This window comes from Sceloporus undulatus, chromosome 6 (assembly GCF_019175285.1).
Source record: "Sceloporus undulatus isolate JIND9_A2432 ecotype Alabama chromosome 6, SceUnd_v1.1, whole genome shotgun sequence".
Lineage (NCBI taxonomy): Eukaryota > Metazoa > Chordata > Lepidosauria > Squamata > Phrynosomatidae > Sceloporus > Sceloporus undulatus.
Window position 1 is genome coordinate 106,876,232 of NC_056527.1, and position 15,358 is coordinate 106,891,589.

General features: G+C 41.5%; 1 protein-coding gene across 3 annotated transcripts; it reads left to right on the top strand.

Annotated features, from left to right (window-relative positions):
• The first annotated feature begins 568 nt into the window (after positions 1-568).
• LOC121932486 (protein shisa-7-like) lies at positions 569-15,130 on the top strand. Of its 3 annotated transcripts, none has more exons than XM_042471124.1 (5): positions 569-1,213; positions 3,760-3,914; positions 7,314-7,379; positions 11,232-11,384; positions 14,417-15,130. In XM_042471124.1, the coding sequence occupies exons 1-5, from the start codon at positions 666-668 to the stop codon at positions 15,031-15,033; spliced, it is 1,539 nt and encodes a 512-aa protein (XP_042327058.1). In that variant the 5' UTR covers positions 569-665; the 3' UTR covers positions 15,034-15,130. The 3 variants fall into 3 exon arrangements, with proteins under 3 accessions (XP_042327058.1, XP_042327059.1, XP_042327060.1); XM_042471125.1 differs by having other exon boundaries at positions 849-1,213; positions 14,420-15,130; XM_042471126.1 differs by lacking the exon at positions 7,314-7,379 and having other exon boundaries at positions 849-1,213.
• Positions 15,131-15,358: the final 228 nt, after the last annotated feature.

The window sequence follows — 15,358 nt, forward strand, 5'->3', positions numbered from 1 at the left end:
ATATGATAGGGTGGGTTGCTGCCTGCAAGCTCTGTTTGTGGCTTCTGGAAAGCATTTGTTGAGTTGGCCCATGGCATTTTGCCACCTGAGGCAAAGATGAGGTAGGTTGCTAAACCTGGACTGCCAGTGGCGTGTCACTTCAGTACTGATGATGGGCTAAGATCTTTCACCCTTCCCTACTTGCATGGGGCCAGTTTAGGGTATTGTTTTAATGTGTATGTTTTTAAAGTGCTTTTATCTTTTTAATTGTATTCTATGTTTAAACAAGTCATCTATTTTAATATTGCAATAGTTCAATTCCATTTTAATTGTCATTTTTGTAAATTTTTAATTGTACTGTGTTTTTGATCCCAATTCTGGGAGAAAAGCAGAATATAACTGATGATGATGATGATATCTCATAGCCCACACAGTTCTGTCATCCAGCAGAGGGACATGCCTAGAAGACCAGGATCTGCTGCCCTACCTCCACTGTTGGAAATTGTATTTTTGAGCCAGAAGGTCTTTTGGTCTAATCCAGCAAGGGCTCTTTGTAATTTTCTTATATTCTTTTTATCTTTGCAGCATTTCTTCCTGGATTTCTTTTGTACACTTTTTAAATACCTGGAGCAATCTGCACTGGCAAACCCTGCTCAAGCATCTTGGCTGTATTTCTTCTGCTGACCATGTACCAGTTGCTGACAGTAATGCTGTATGCTACTCTGGAGGCCCTTGCTGGGCGCACAGCTTTAGCTGTCATTCAGGTACCCCATCACACAAACCAGAGTTGGGGGTTGCCCAGCTTGCTGGCCCACCTGAAGCGCTTGACATCATCAAATACCAACGCAACCATGAGTGCAAGCAGGGTCCGGCCCTCTGAGACGTGCCAAGGCTATTACGATGTCATGGGGCAGTATGATGCTGCATTCAACTGTACTACGGGGGGATACCGGTTCTGCTGCGGCACATGCCAGTACCGGTTCTGCTGTGATGACCGATCCAGGAGGTTGGAGCAAGGGAAGTGTCGGGATAGCCCTCAGTGGTTTGCCACTACTGTTGCTGGCACAGCCACAAATGGACCCGATTCATCAAATGGGAGCAAGCAACAGGGCAACAGCACCGTGTACGTCATCTGTGGTGTCATTAGCTTCACTTTAGCAGTGGGAGTTGGGCTCAAATTCTTCTTCAGCAAAGCTTCAAGGAGACCACATGGAAGAGAACTCAATGTGCCCAGGTAAGAAAAAACAGGTCTAATATTGTACAGTATTCTAATTCTGATCTCCGCTAGTTTTTGTGCAAATGGAAGAAATTATAGGAGTGGGAATGATGTTCAATTTGTAGTCTACTTGGACTCCTAGATCCCTTTCACATATAGTCTCATTCAGCCAGGTGTCACCCATCCTATATCTTTCCATTTCGTTTTTCCACTCTGTGCAGTACCAACATTTCTCTGTGTTGAAATTCAGTCTGTTCAGGTCATTTTGAATTTTGATCCTGTCCTCTGGAGTATTAACTACTACTCCTAATTTGGTGTCATCTGCAAATTTGATAAGTATGCCCCCAATTCTGTCATCCAAGTCATTGATAAAGATGTTGAATATCACTGGGCCCAGGACAGAGACCTGTGGGACCCCACTGGTCACTTCTCTCCAGGATGAAAAGGAGGCATTGTTGAGCACCCTTTGGTTCGGCCAGTCAACAAATTACAAATCCATGTAACAGTTCCTTTGTCTAGTCCACATTTTACAAGCTTGTTTGCCAGAATGTCATGGGAAACCTTGTCAAAGGCCTTACTGAAATCAAGATATACTATGTCCACAGCATTCCCTTCATCTACCAAGCTGGTAATTTTATCAAAGAAAGAGATGAGATTTGTCTGGCATGACTTGTTTCTCTGAAACTCGTGTTAACTTTTCTTGGTTATGGCATTGTTTTGTAGATATTCACAGACTCTCTGTTTAATAATCTGCTCTAGTTTTCATCTGACCTTTAATGGGGCTATCTGAGGGGCTGAACCAATTTTGGGAACAGAGTTCATCACCCCACTGATTTAAGAGTTGCCAGTCACCACCAGAGAAAAGTCATAGGGACCTTTGTCATGAATGGACAGGGTATGAGGTAGGAAAACAAGGATCAAAGCCATAAAGGGAGACCAGAAGGTTCAAGATATTGCTTTGAATCCTTTAGCCTATGGCAGACTCCAGAACACTGCAGTTAGTGAAAGAAATACTATTCTGAACATGGTGTGCGAACATGCCGGTGCCCATCAGTTGACATATGAGTGGAGGAAGAAAAAGGGGTGGGAGTTGGAACTTCTCATGTCATCTTCAGCTGAATATGTTTGTGAAGATATTAGAACTCTACCACCAGTACTACCATCCTCAGCTGTTGTCAATTGCTCTGAAAGATAGTTTGCCCATCAAAACCAAACTTCACCAGCATGCACGCGCGCACACACACACACATAGCAATAGCAATACCAGATGCATTCTAGGCTGTCTTTTCACTTTTCCCAATGGGTGATTGTGGGGCACAGCAGGCTGGACCAGTGCTCTTGCTTGCCAGGGACATGCACCCCACCAAATTAAAAATAATCCCACAGAATCCTCTGCAACATATGGAAACAGAACAAGAGTGGTTTCTTGGCAAAAAATAAGGTGTGAAGAATGTCCTTCCTGAAGTGAACAAATTTGAAAAATACCATCCAAGAAGATCTGAAACAGGTTCTGGGACTTGTGGTTAGCACAGAATGACAGAGTTGGGAATGCTCTTGTAGATCATCATGTCCAAGCCCCTGTTCAGTGCCAGAAAACCAGTTAGAGCATCCTTAATAGATGGCTGTCAAGCCTCTGCTTCAAGATCTCAAGTGAGGGAGATCCCACCATCCCTCTATGTAATTTGTTCCAAGCTGTGTTTAATGTCAACATGTTCCTTCTAATGTTCACCCAAAATCTACCCAATGCTTAGAAGTTAACCCATTAAAATAACTTTATTGTTTTTTAAATCAAGGGCACACATTGTGGCTTTAAAGCATAATGAATACAGGGCAAATATTACGGTAGTTTTTGGCATGAGTAGTTTTTATTCATTATTGTGAAAACATCAATTTTTAGTGGTTTAAAAATGATTTGTTATAACATTTTATGCTGCCTTATGTTACTCACTACTTGTGAGTAAAGTGTAGCGACCAATGAAACTCCTGCAAGAATTGACACAAAACGTAGCAATGTTCCTTTTCAAAGTGACATTTCCAAGTTCTGAATGTACCTTCCTCAGTAGATATAGACCTGCTCTCAGGGCAGGAGGAGTTGGCATATGGGTGGGATGGAGAATAAGTCTTTGTCCTTTTATGTCTGAGAGTCCTTTAGATTTAGAAGAGCACTCTCAGTCCAACACTCTTTTCCAGGCTAAGCATCCCCAGACAAATTCAATTTGTCCTTATAATCTTGTTTTCTGTACCTGTGACTTTGTCACTATCACCTAACTGTGATCCAGCTTGTCTGTATCTTTCTTAAAATGTCGTACCCCAAACTGGATATAATTCTGAATCTGTGGCCTTTCACTGTGGCTCAGACACTGAACATGTTTTAATTACTGGAATGTTCTCTCAGGCACACATGTTCCCATTACACCATTACGACACACCACTTCCCATATGGAATAAGCTGGCTAAATGCATGCATGTTTCAGGTGCCTCAGCCTACTCTGTACAACTGCTGCATGCAAAGGCTTCATAGTTTGTTTTTTTTTTGCTGACTGTTGGTTTCCTTCTCTGGACAGGGCTCTGGTTGACATTCTCAGACATCAAGCAGGCACCACTTCATGCTCTGAACGCAACAACAGCCTTGTGATTAACTCAAACTTCCAAGACAATGGTTCAGCCCGTCCTCCAAAGAACCTGTATAACCCGGTGAAACCTTCCAAGAGCAGCCATGGTAAGAGACAGCCAGAAGGGATGCAGTTTGTCACAAAGGCAGAGGAGGCTTGCTGTGATCAGTTGCTTCTGATGTGAACCACCATAGCAATGCGTTTAACAGCAGCTTTATTTGGTGAAATGTTATGTTGATTTGTTCTGTAAATCTTCACTTGATTTCTAGTTGCTCTTAAGGGCATAAAAGATAACACAATGTGCCCTTTTCAGGTCTATTGGAGCATTGGACTCAGCCATGGGTGTGGGTGAGGAATGTGCTAATACAACCATTATTCTATTATGCATCTGGGCACATTTTGTGCAGTAGGAAAATAAAATGTGCAGTAGGAAATAAGATATTGTACTCTTGGCAATATAGACTTTAATCAGGAATAAGATTACTTCTTGAGATCTATCTACATGTTGAGTCACCATCCAGCAAATGATTCAATGAGCCCACTCTAATTAGAACGAACCAACAGGATTCTGGCCTATGTGATTACGGTGTGTGTCATAGACTATGTCAACATTTCCTGTACTTGATATGGCACAGTTTCCTACATTTCAAGATGGTTGTGCGGTAGGACAAAATGGTTAAAATAAAGTGGACAAGGCAAGTGCCTCTATTGGATGCTTTGCTGAACAGAGTAGTAGGGGGTTAGCATCTTGGCCTTTGTCAAATGAATGTTAACTGCAACCCTTTGATGGCAAACTCCAAGCTGAATGAGCCAACACCCATGCTTCATAGAATAGTATGACAATGTGAACAGTGGAGAATTCCAGGCGGCTAACCGACCCTACTGTCACCCATACTCTTTTCCCACTGCCCTTCACATTAATAAACTGGATAAAAACCATGCCTGCATGATACCTACTGCCATGACAACACCCCTTTTCTTTCACAGTCTAAATTGCATGGAATTCCTGCTCTGCTGAAGATAGCTGGGGACTAGGCCAAAGCACCAGAAAAAAGCTTGGGAATAACCAGCTTATACATGGCTCACTTTCTGTGGGTTAGCATCATTTTATGTAGGCTAAAATATAAGATAAAAGCTTTGCTACAAGCTTCCTGGTAAAATAGAAATCCCTATATCTACATGAGTTTTCTCGTGGACTCTGGTCTGGATCAACAAAATGATGCAAAATGAGACAATATGCCATGACCACAAAAGATTATTACATCCAGCCAGTTTCTCTCATTAGCAAAGAGGTTAGGAGGGACAGTTTCAGGCTAGCAAAGAATCCTGTCTTTTGCTGTATATACCATTTGGCTTTGATCGTTTAATTGATAGGGCGATCACTAGTTTTGCCCCTAGAATAAAGAACTTGCCTACTTGCAACTGCAAACCTTCCTACCATACCTAGCATCACAGGCCTGCTACACTTTGTCATTATATCACTCTATTGCTAAAGCAAAGCAGCAATGAGCCTGGCCAATGCTTCAACAGATGTGTTAGAAGTCATGCGACCCAAGGTATATAGAACCAAACCATGGTTTTGTCAGGATATCTGAACCACTACCGTTCTACAATCATAGTTTGCAAAAAGCCACCAAATCATGTCCTGAATCCATAAGTCTGCAGATTCATGGTTTGAACAAATATTTGTTCAGCATCTGAATCAACAACTATGTGAGCTACTGTTCTTGGAAACTGTTGGCTGTCTTGCATCTGTGGGATTCTCAGGGAAGAACATAGATTGAAGTTGAACAACCATAATTTGACTATACGTGTGGAATGCAGGTTGTGCTATGGAATCTAAATATTCATTATCACAAACCATGGTTTGATGTTAAGGTTTGAGTGAGGGATCAACTAGGGATTCCCATTCTATTCTGGAAAGAAAGTGTCATATCATAAAACCACCTATAACATGTTCATCTAAACCAGAAAAACTTGGATGAAAAATTACACACCTTAAATGAGATGAAGGCCCCACTTCTCCTTTCCTGGCAGCATCCTGAACCAATCATTGCATTACCAGGATAATGTTTTTTGTCCAATTTTCCCCCTTCCCATCCAACCTCCAGCCCCTTCCCCCACCACAGAAATATTCTCATATAAACTATCTTGTGTTAACTCCTGCTCTTTCAAGACTTCAGCTTTGAAATGATATATGTATAAACAGTAGGAATTAAGCTGCAAAAGCTTGTGGGGAAACAGCCTGTTTGCCATGACAACCAGTTCTAGCTGTCTGGTTGTCTTTGTGTCCACGTGAACATTAATATTAGGGTGGGTGGGTGGGGGGGGGTAGAGGAGGTCCTTATTCAGACATGAACTGTTTCCCTTTACAGGTAGAATAAAAAAAACAACTGGGTTATGCAGTTTCCTGTACTCCAGCAAATTTTTCCTCCCTTCCAGAAATGCCCAGAGACTAGGCATGCTTGGTTTTAATCATTCCTTCAAATCTCAGTCTTAGGTGATGAGTGCCAACAAGACTGTAACCCAATTGAATGCTGATCAGTAAGAGGGAGCAGAACCCAAAGTTTCTTCAAAGTGATGGGGATATTCAACAGTGGCCAGATGTTTTAATCAGGCACATAGGACTCAGATGTTCGATTCCTTTCTATCAATAAGAATGTTCCATGTGTCTCTGTCTTTCCATCTGTCTGAACTGTTTCAACAAATGCAGAAGGAGGAGAGAGAAAGAGCTAGATTAAACCTGTGAACCACAAAGGGTTGCTCATTTTTCAATTTGTCTACATGTTTGTAATGAAGACACTGTTAGCCAATGGCTTTATCATCTTACCTTGGAAAACTTTACATTTTGATCTCTGCAGACTAAACTTCTGTTAAAGGCAGGTGAATGGACAAGACATGTTTTCCTTTCCCTGGCCAGTGGCTGGCATTAACGTATCTGGGCTCCTATAACAGCCAGACTTCATGATTTTGTGTTCAGAGCCCAGTACTTGCAGCCCAGAAACTGTAGCATCCAAGCAAAACCTCCAAAAAATCCCATCAGCTAGCTTTGTACCAAAGCATTCTTTCAGAAACCTGAGATTACCAATGAAAAACTCCTAGATTTGTTTAAGAAAGGATTTATTTTCAAGACACCAAAAGGGAAGTTCCCTTTTACAGTCAAGGAACTGAGATGCAGATATAGTGAGGTGCACTGTCAGCATTTAAAGTAGGAGCCCCCAGCCACTAAATTTTAGATGAATTAGGGAGTCTCTTTCTGGCAACATCCCTAGCACCACACACAGTCCCTTGCGTGGTGCAAAGAGGGCATGCCAAACTGTCTTCCTCCTGAGCTATGAAAGAGGCAGTCAGGCATTTGGTTATATATACGCATCCTGGAGATGACATGTGTAAAATCTGAAATGAATGACCTCTAGTGGCCCCTTCCAGCAGATCTCCATTGCACTAGCGGATAAAAGTTAGCACCCTGCCCCACATGAGTACTTCTCTTTTCTTTTGCCTTGCAGATAACATGCATCACAATTACATCCATTTGAATGTCAACAGCCCTAAGCACCACACGGCCACTCTGGGTAAGTGTCAGGACCAGTTTGATCCCCAGTAGCACAAGGAGCCAAAAAGGTAGAAAAGTACAGTAGTGTGAGAGAGCCTGGCATCTTAGCCCTCAGCTCCATGATGGTGACATTAAGGCTCTTTTTGTTTTGATTTTTTAACCAAATCTGCTTTAATCAGTTGTCTATTATTTGTGTTTCTATTTTACAGTTTGTTCTTTTGATCTGTGTTGGATTGAATAGTTTTGGTTTCAATTTAGTTTTAAATGGCTGACCCAAGAAGGACATTGATAAGGCAACTAATAAGTGGAATAAATCAATGTGAGGCAGGTGTCCTTTTCCTAATTTTAACTAGAGATGACCGAGGTTAAACTTGTGACCTCCATGCATGCGAAACATGTGCTCTCTGACAGCATTCTCCTAATTTTATGCATATTTACTCTGATGGAAGTCCTGCTGTGTTCAATAGGACTTACTCTCAAGTACGTCTGCACAGGATTGCAGTTTAATTAGCATTTTCCCCCTTGTCTCTGACAGCTAACTACTTAATGAGTAGTTTGCTTTATAACTGCAGTTATTATCAAACAAAATGGGTGGAAGAAAGAACTAGACTCACGTCCCCAGTGGTAAGATCCATCAAGCTGACAGGACCTTTCTGATAGTGACCTCCTCCTTGAGGAGTATGTGTCCTAGGATATGTGCATGGCTCCATTTTAGCCTCAGTTTAATTTGGAATGAAAGCTTGTCTTTTATAAAGTGTGTGTGTGTGTGTGTGTTTTAAATTGTTGCAACTGCTTTAGATAAAATAAATACAATAGTCTTCCAGAAAGGATCAGGAAATGACATGTTAAAGAGATGATTCCATGAATAATGTGCCTGTGATGGAAGGCATCGCCCCAAGATCTAGGAAAGGAGGTCTTGCTGAACTGGATCGCTTTCCCTTTCCACCAGTCACAGCTCCTGGCATCCACACTACTATGGGATGAGTGGATCTGCAATGGTTTACATCCCTGACTTTAAAGGAGTTATCCAAGGTGCTGAACCATATGCCGAAAAGAGGATCATCATTTTGGATAGCTCATTTAAAGTTTAAACTAAAACCTGGAATGGCTTCACTCTCCCCCTTACCACAGAAACCACCAGGTATGAAATGCAGTGAGAAGAGGTGCAATTCTTCTGTCCCTTGCAGTCCTCTTCCTTGTGCATCTATCCCAAGAGAATATGGTCTCTTTTTTCCTGTTCACAGCTGGGTGATATCTTCCTGCACTGAATAAGAAAGCCAGAGCCAAAACACTTGTGATGCAGCTAGTAATAACTTTAATTTGTTTTAATATGAATAGCAACCATGGAGGTGTATGTCTCCTGATTGGGATCATGCCAAGGGGGACATTAGCTGTTTTCCCCACAGTGCTTATGATCTGGACTGGGAGCATCACAATTGCCTTCACCACTTCTTAATCACAAAATTACTAATTGCATGAATAATATTATGTCTCTCTTGGATCTAAGAGCGGAGGATACTGTTCCAATCTAGTCAAATAACTCCTGTCTTTCCTCCCTTGCTATCCTTGTGCCATTGCTGTTTTTAAAGTGATGGAGCTCTAATTGGAAACTTATGTTGGTTGCTTCCTTGATGGCAAAAAAAATGTGGGGAGATCAAGATGGAGATGGGGGTTAGAGGGTGGGAATTGAAAGGAAAGCTTATAGCAGCACTTAACCCTTCACTAGCAGTTCTAAAGAATCTTTCTGTCACAGTCTTAGAGAACCAGGCTATAGAAAGGGATGATGGAGGATAAGGATGGACTCAGGTGAGGATAAGGATGGATTCAGAGTTTTGCAACCTGAGGCACAGATGCTGTGTGAAGGCACAATTGGGAGGGGGCTGTTATTGGGCTCTTCTCTACTGAAGTGGGGACTCAGTGTGACCACCACTGGCTGCGTGCCCACAGTAAAAATAATTATTTTTAAAAATATGTGGCCATTGAGGTATTATTTTACATTTTATGAGTCATGCAGTTACAAAATAATAATTAAAAGACTAAGCAGTTCCTGAGTTACAAAGAGACTATGAGTGAGTAAATGATGCCATTCCATGATAGTGCTGTTCTGCCATTTGCAAACAAGAAATCAGCAGTTAAAGCCAGCCATGGGAAGAGAGCTCATTTAGAAAGATAGTTCCATAACCAGTGCCATTGGTTGTGTGTCCACCCACAACAGTGGCTGCATTCTGGGCATATCTCAGTTAAAGTAGATTACTTCCAGGCATTACAGTACTTCCTTAATAGAAAAATTGGTATTGAAGGCAGAAAAAACATGGAAGGAATAGGGATAGATTCCTATGCCACCAAAAGAAAAAGAAAGAAAGAAAGAAAAGGAGTCCAGCCTTTTATTAAAAACTGCTATTATGCACATGTGAAATGAAACAACCAGTTCAGGTAAACTTTGCATTAGTCAGTGAAAACACTGAATCTTCTAGCAATCACTTGAAGGCTTTCAAATGTATCCATAAAGGTCTTTTTCTTTCACCAGATCCCACTTTTCTTAGGATTTCCATTTTGGTAACCAGACTTATAGATCTCTGCTTTTTAAACATGGGGTGTAGGGTAGCCGGTGAGGCAGACTTACCTGCTCTCTCTTTTTTCTCTTCATTTTGCTCAGGGTGGTGGGCAGGTGTAAAAAGCCTTTGGCTGCATCCACACTGCAGAAATAATACGCACTGCAGACCTCTGGTACTGCAACAAATTACAGTTCCCAGTATTCCATACCATTGAGCCATAGCAGTTAAAGTGGGGGTCAAACTGGATTATTTCTGCAGTGACGATGCAACTCTTGTAAGAGGAGTTTTGGTGTCAGAGGCTGTGTTCAATGAGGTATGCCTGTATTCTCCCTTGGTTGTGGGTTTACCTGCTGGCAGCATCCAAGACTAGATAGCCACCCAGCCTTATCATTATCTGGCTGTGTCTCAGAAGGATTTTTTTCTGATTGCGTGCTTCAGGGCACTGTGGGAAATTAAAAATGGTGAGCATCTCTTCAGCCACTGTCTTCCTGATCATACAGTCATGGGACTGGGCAGGAAGACCAAATGGCAGTACCCATAGGCCCATGATGGGGCACTCAGATGGCACCAGCCATTCAGGGATGTTGGGGGCTGCTGTCAACCCTGATCCCAACAACCATCAATTGCATTTCACTAATCCATATTGGACAGACTAGCACTGCAATTGTGCTCTGTGTGTGTGTGTGTGGAGGGGGTTATTACAAACCAAAAAACTGAAGAAAAATTGGGAAGACAACACAAAAAATGTGGTGATACAGTGAACTATCAAACTTGCCATCTGGATGCTTAGTAAAGAGAGCAGTGCTGTGTTGTACTATACAGAGAATGCTCTTCTCTTTGAAGGTGTTCTTGATCTGAAGGGTGATTCAGTCTATACCTGGGTTAAAGATTTTTTTAAAAAATCCTAAAGCAGGGGGGCTTGGATGTTGCCCAGCAACAATTAATACATAGAGTACAGCCTGATCAGCCACACAGGTTACCTGGGCACAATCTTCTGTACCATGGCGAGACTGTGTTTCTATTTAAATTACAGCAATCATTTCTAAATTTGCACTTAGCAGAGGCGAACTGTACGCAAATCTATGTCTTCTGTCCTCTTTTTAAAGTGATGTGTTTCTTCTTTTTTTGGCAATATAGTCAATGTCCACCTTACCTGTAAAAATAGAGGGAATATGAACAAATGGTGTCAGTTCCACATTTAATGGCAAGTGCAGAAGTAACTGCTCTTAATACAAGCAAAACAAAATCAAAAGCACTGGAAGCAGGTCTGAGTTAAATTAATAGGTGTTCTTTCCTTTTTCTATTCCCCTTAAAAGACTGGCATATGAACCACACGCCCAGCCACTCCAGCACGAAGTACAACACTCTCAGCTGCTCTCGCTCCTTCCACAACCTCTCCCATCTGCCCCCATCCTACGAGACGGCTGTCAAGTCAGAACTCAACCGCTATTCCTCTCTCAAACGCCTGGGTAAGCTGGGTCATTTAGAAATTGAGTATGGGACATTTGTTTCTAGAAGAATAACCATTTGGTTATGTCTAAATACCCTAAAGGCATCAGATACCATTGGATCTTTGAAGCTAAGCAGGGTCAGCCCTGGTTAGTACTTGGATGGGGCACAGCTAAAGAATTCCAACTGTTGTAGGCTATGTTGCATTAGAAAACCCCATGAAATTAATGGGGGTGCCATAAGTTGTCAAGTGACTGTTCTGGGCACCACAATTCAAAAAGGATGTTGAGAAGCTAGAGGGTGTCCAGAGGAGAGTGACCAAAATGGTGAAGGGTTTGGAAACCATGCCCTATGAGGAGTGACTTGGGGAGCTGGATATATTTAGCCTGGAAAAGAGATGATTGAGAGGTGATATGATAGCTCTGCTTAAATACTTGAAGGGGTGTTATATTGAAGAATGGAGCTAACTTGTTTTCTGCTGCTCCAGATAAGAGGTTCCACAGCAATGGATCCAAACTACAGGAAAAGAGATTCCACCTCAACATTAGGAGGAATTTCCTGACAGTAAGAGCTGTTCAACAGTGGAACACATTTCCTCAGAGTGTGGTGGAGTCTCCTTCTTTGGAGGATTTTAAACAGAGGCTAGATGGCTATGTGTTGGGGATGCTTTGATTGTGTGTTCCTGCATGGCAGAAGGTTGGACTGGATGGCCTTTGTCATCTCTTCCACTTCTGCTGATTCAGTTTCTATGACTTGAAGGCACATACGCACGCACGCACGCACGCGCACGCGCACACACACACACACCCCTCCTTGATTCCCAAAATTAGTAATTGGTTATCCAATTAGTCCAGGTCCTGATACTGTGAAAAGTATTTCAATACCCCACTTTCCTTAATTTTATATGTTTATATCTGTCAGTATTTTGTCCTTGAATGCTACAAGATTACCCTGTAGCATTCAATCCTCTGCCTTGTTTGCAGAATTTTAGAAGGATCCAGATGATGTCTTCCATTTATTACTTCCCTGTGTTTTCCAGAGAGCCAGTGTAGTATAGTGTCTTGAGTGTTGGACTAAGGCTTTGAGAGATGAGGATTTGAATCTCTGCCCAGCTATGAATATCCACTGGGTAATCTTGAACAAATCACACTCTCCCAGTTTTTAAAAAAAGGCAATGGCAAACCCCCTCTGAACAAATCTTGCCAAGAAAAGCATGACAGGTTTGCACTAGGATAGCCATAGGTTTGAAATTACTTGAAGGCAAACAATAACAATTTTTTATTCTAAACCAAAAATTTAGTAGGAAGAAAATGTAAAGTTGCAGAGTGCTTTTTGATTAGTAACAGAAGATGTCTTCTATGTGGAAAGATGCTTTATGCAAGAATGAAGGTGGAGACATACATGTGGCTGCCCTGTCACATCTGGATCTATTTTGGCTTTGAAGGACAATCCATTTGTAGCCTGATCTGATAATTCTCTTTCTTATCTGTTCTTCTGATTCAATGATAGCAAGGCTAGTCAAAACAGGTAGTTTTTAGCTCTTCCTAATAAATGGTCTTCTCTTACAGACTACAAATGGAAATGTATTTCACTTTCCATGCTGTCGTGGATATTTTATTGCAAATGCCTGTGGGGTTTTTTCAAATGAAAATGAAATGAAATATAAAATTGTTCTTAAAACAAAATGAAAGACTAAATTGTGCATATCCTATGGATATGCTTTGCTGTGTTCTGCCCACACTAGTCAACCTAATGTAGCTGCTCTTGGTGGGACCATCTGAAGTTCACTAAATACTCTGTATAATTAAGAAGTATGCTTATAAAAGTATATAACTAACTTTTTAAAAGTTAGGGTTTTTTGAACTACAGTTCTCTGAATTCCCCAGAGAGCATAGTCAGTGACAAGATGCTGGGTTAGATGAATAGTTAAAGGACCATCTCCTCCTTTATGTTTTGGACCAACAAATACTGCAAGAGACAAAATACATCACCAGAGGGCCATCCTTTTGCAGAATGTGCCCATGTGACCATGCAGGTTTGGGAGCATGGGATTTGTAGTTCAAAAACAACTGCTCCAAGATCTGCTGTAACTGTTATAGTGAGCAATAGTTCAAGACTCTGATTTTTTTCTGTCTTAGCATTAAAACGTTTTCCTTCCTTTTTAAAAAATGAAAGATGGGTGTATTAATATAATATTATAATTCAACATAGCTTATGTTTTAAATGTTAATGCTATGTTTAAAAATGATTGTTTGAAAAACACATTAGAGCCACTGGCTCTTAGCAACACAGTCAATGGTTAAAGACCAGAATGAGTCTTTTCAAAATTATTTTTGAAACATAACCTTTTAGCATTTGTGCTGTTAGTGTTGTGCCTCTCCTTCAGTTGAAAAAAGATATCTGGGAAGGAGTTTAACAGTTAATAGAAAAAAATAATTTAAAATAAATAAATGGAGTTATCTGATAGCACCCTCCAAAAGCATGAATAATGAATGTATGCCCAGATTAAAAACCCAATCCCTGCAAAAAATAAAATAAAATAGTAACCGATATACAGTTGCTATTCAGCTAGTTTGTTTCTCTGGTTTTATTTTTGGAAATTGCAAATGTTTTATTGGAATGTTTTTTATGATGTTTTTAACTTGGTATGTTTTATATTGTATACTGTTTGATGTGTCCATGTTGTAACCCGCTTTGATCTTTGGAAAAGCGGGCTAGAAATATACAGTATTATTATTATTATTATTATTATTAGTGTTAAGGGTATTTGCTACTTGTAGAGATTGTTCTGACAAAAGTTGGATTTTCTGCAGGATGAAAAATGACAGTGAACAAAAACAGTTGTCAGTGACTGGATGATGCCGTTATATTGGTATCACATGAAAATATGTGAATGAAGCATGGCAATTCCACTCTGTACACATAAAATGGAAGCACCCTCTCCACTTTTTCATCACCGTGCATTTTATTTCTTTATCTTCTTTTTCTGATTGTCTATTAGCTCACCTCCCAATCATCCAATGACATCTTGCTTATTTCCCCTGTCTCCCAGCAGCTGAGAAGGACTTGGATGAATTCTATGCCAAGAGGCGGCATCTTGCCGAATTGACACGAGGGACCCTGCCCTTACATGCAATGAAGATGAACTACGACAGGGATGACTACTCAGAAAAGTCACACAATCCACGGCGTGTCATGTCACAGGAACACATTCTTTCAGATGGTGGCAGTGGAGGGGGAACGTACCGTCCCTCACACTATGACTATACTATTCCACGAGAGCGTGTCATATCTCACGAGCGCCTCCTCTCCCGTGAAAACTTGCATTCTCAAGAGCGCTTGCTATCACCTGAACGTCTCCATCAGCGCACAGGGCCCTTCCAGGAGATGCATTTAGGCCACCAGAAGGCTCTCTCTCAAACCAATGTGTGTGCCAGCAGTACCCCCATGCTTGAGCACCATCACATGATAATGAAGAACTCTCACCCCACCTCCAATAATTCTCCCAAGACAACTGCTCCTTGGGAAGCCAGTACTAGTCAGGCTGCCACACGGCGCCAAGGCTTTGCAGCCAAGAGGCAAAGCACCATTGATCAAGTCCAGTTCCTCCCTGGGCTTCACCCAACCCAACACCTCCCTACTGGAAGTAAGAATGAGGTCACTGTGTGAGATGTCCCTGTTCCCCAACTCAGGTTGATTTGACTTTCCAAGGCCATATTTCTCTCTTTTGAGCTCCATCCCACCTATTCTTTGGTGCTCACCATTTTTTCTTAGGGTTACCTTCCCCACCTCTTTGGTTTATTTATTTTTTTAGCCCTAAGGCCTCCATCTTGGTTGATGTCAAAGCCCAGCCAGGTCTTTGCTAATGGTGCCATCATAGTCATAACTGGTTTTTGATGATGTCCATTTGACCTGCCAGGTCTTGACAATCTTTGATGATGATGTTGGCTGTAGGGATCTGGTGATGTCAGTGCTATGTCAAGGCACAATGATA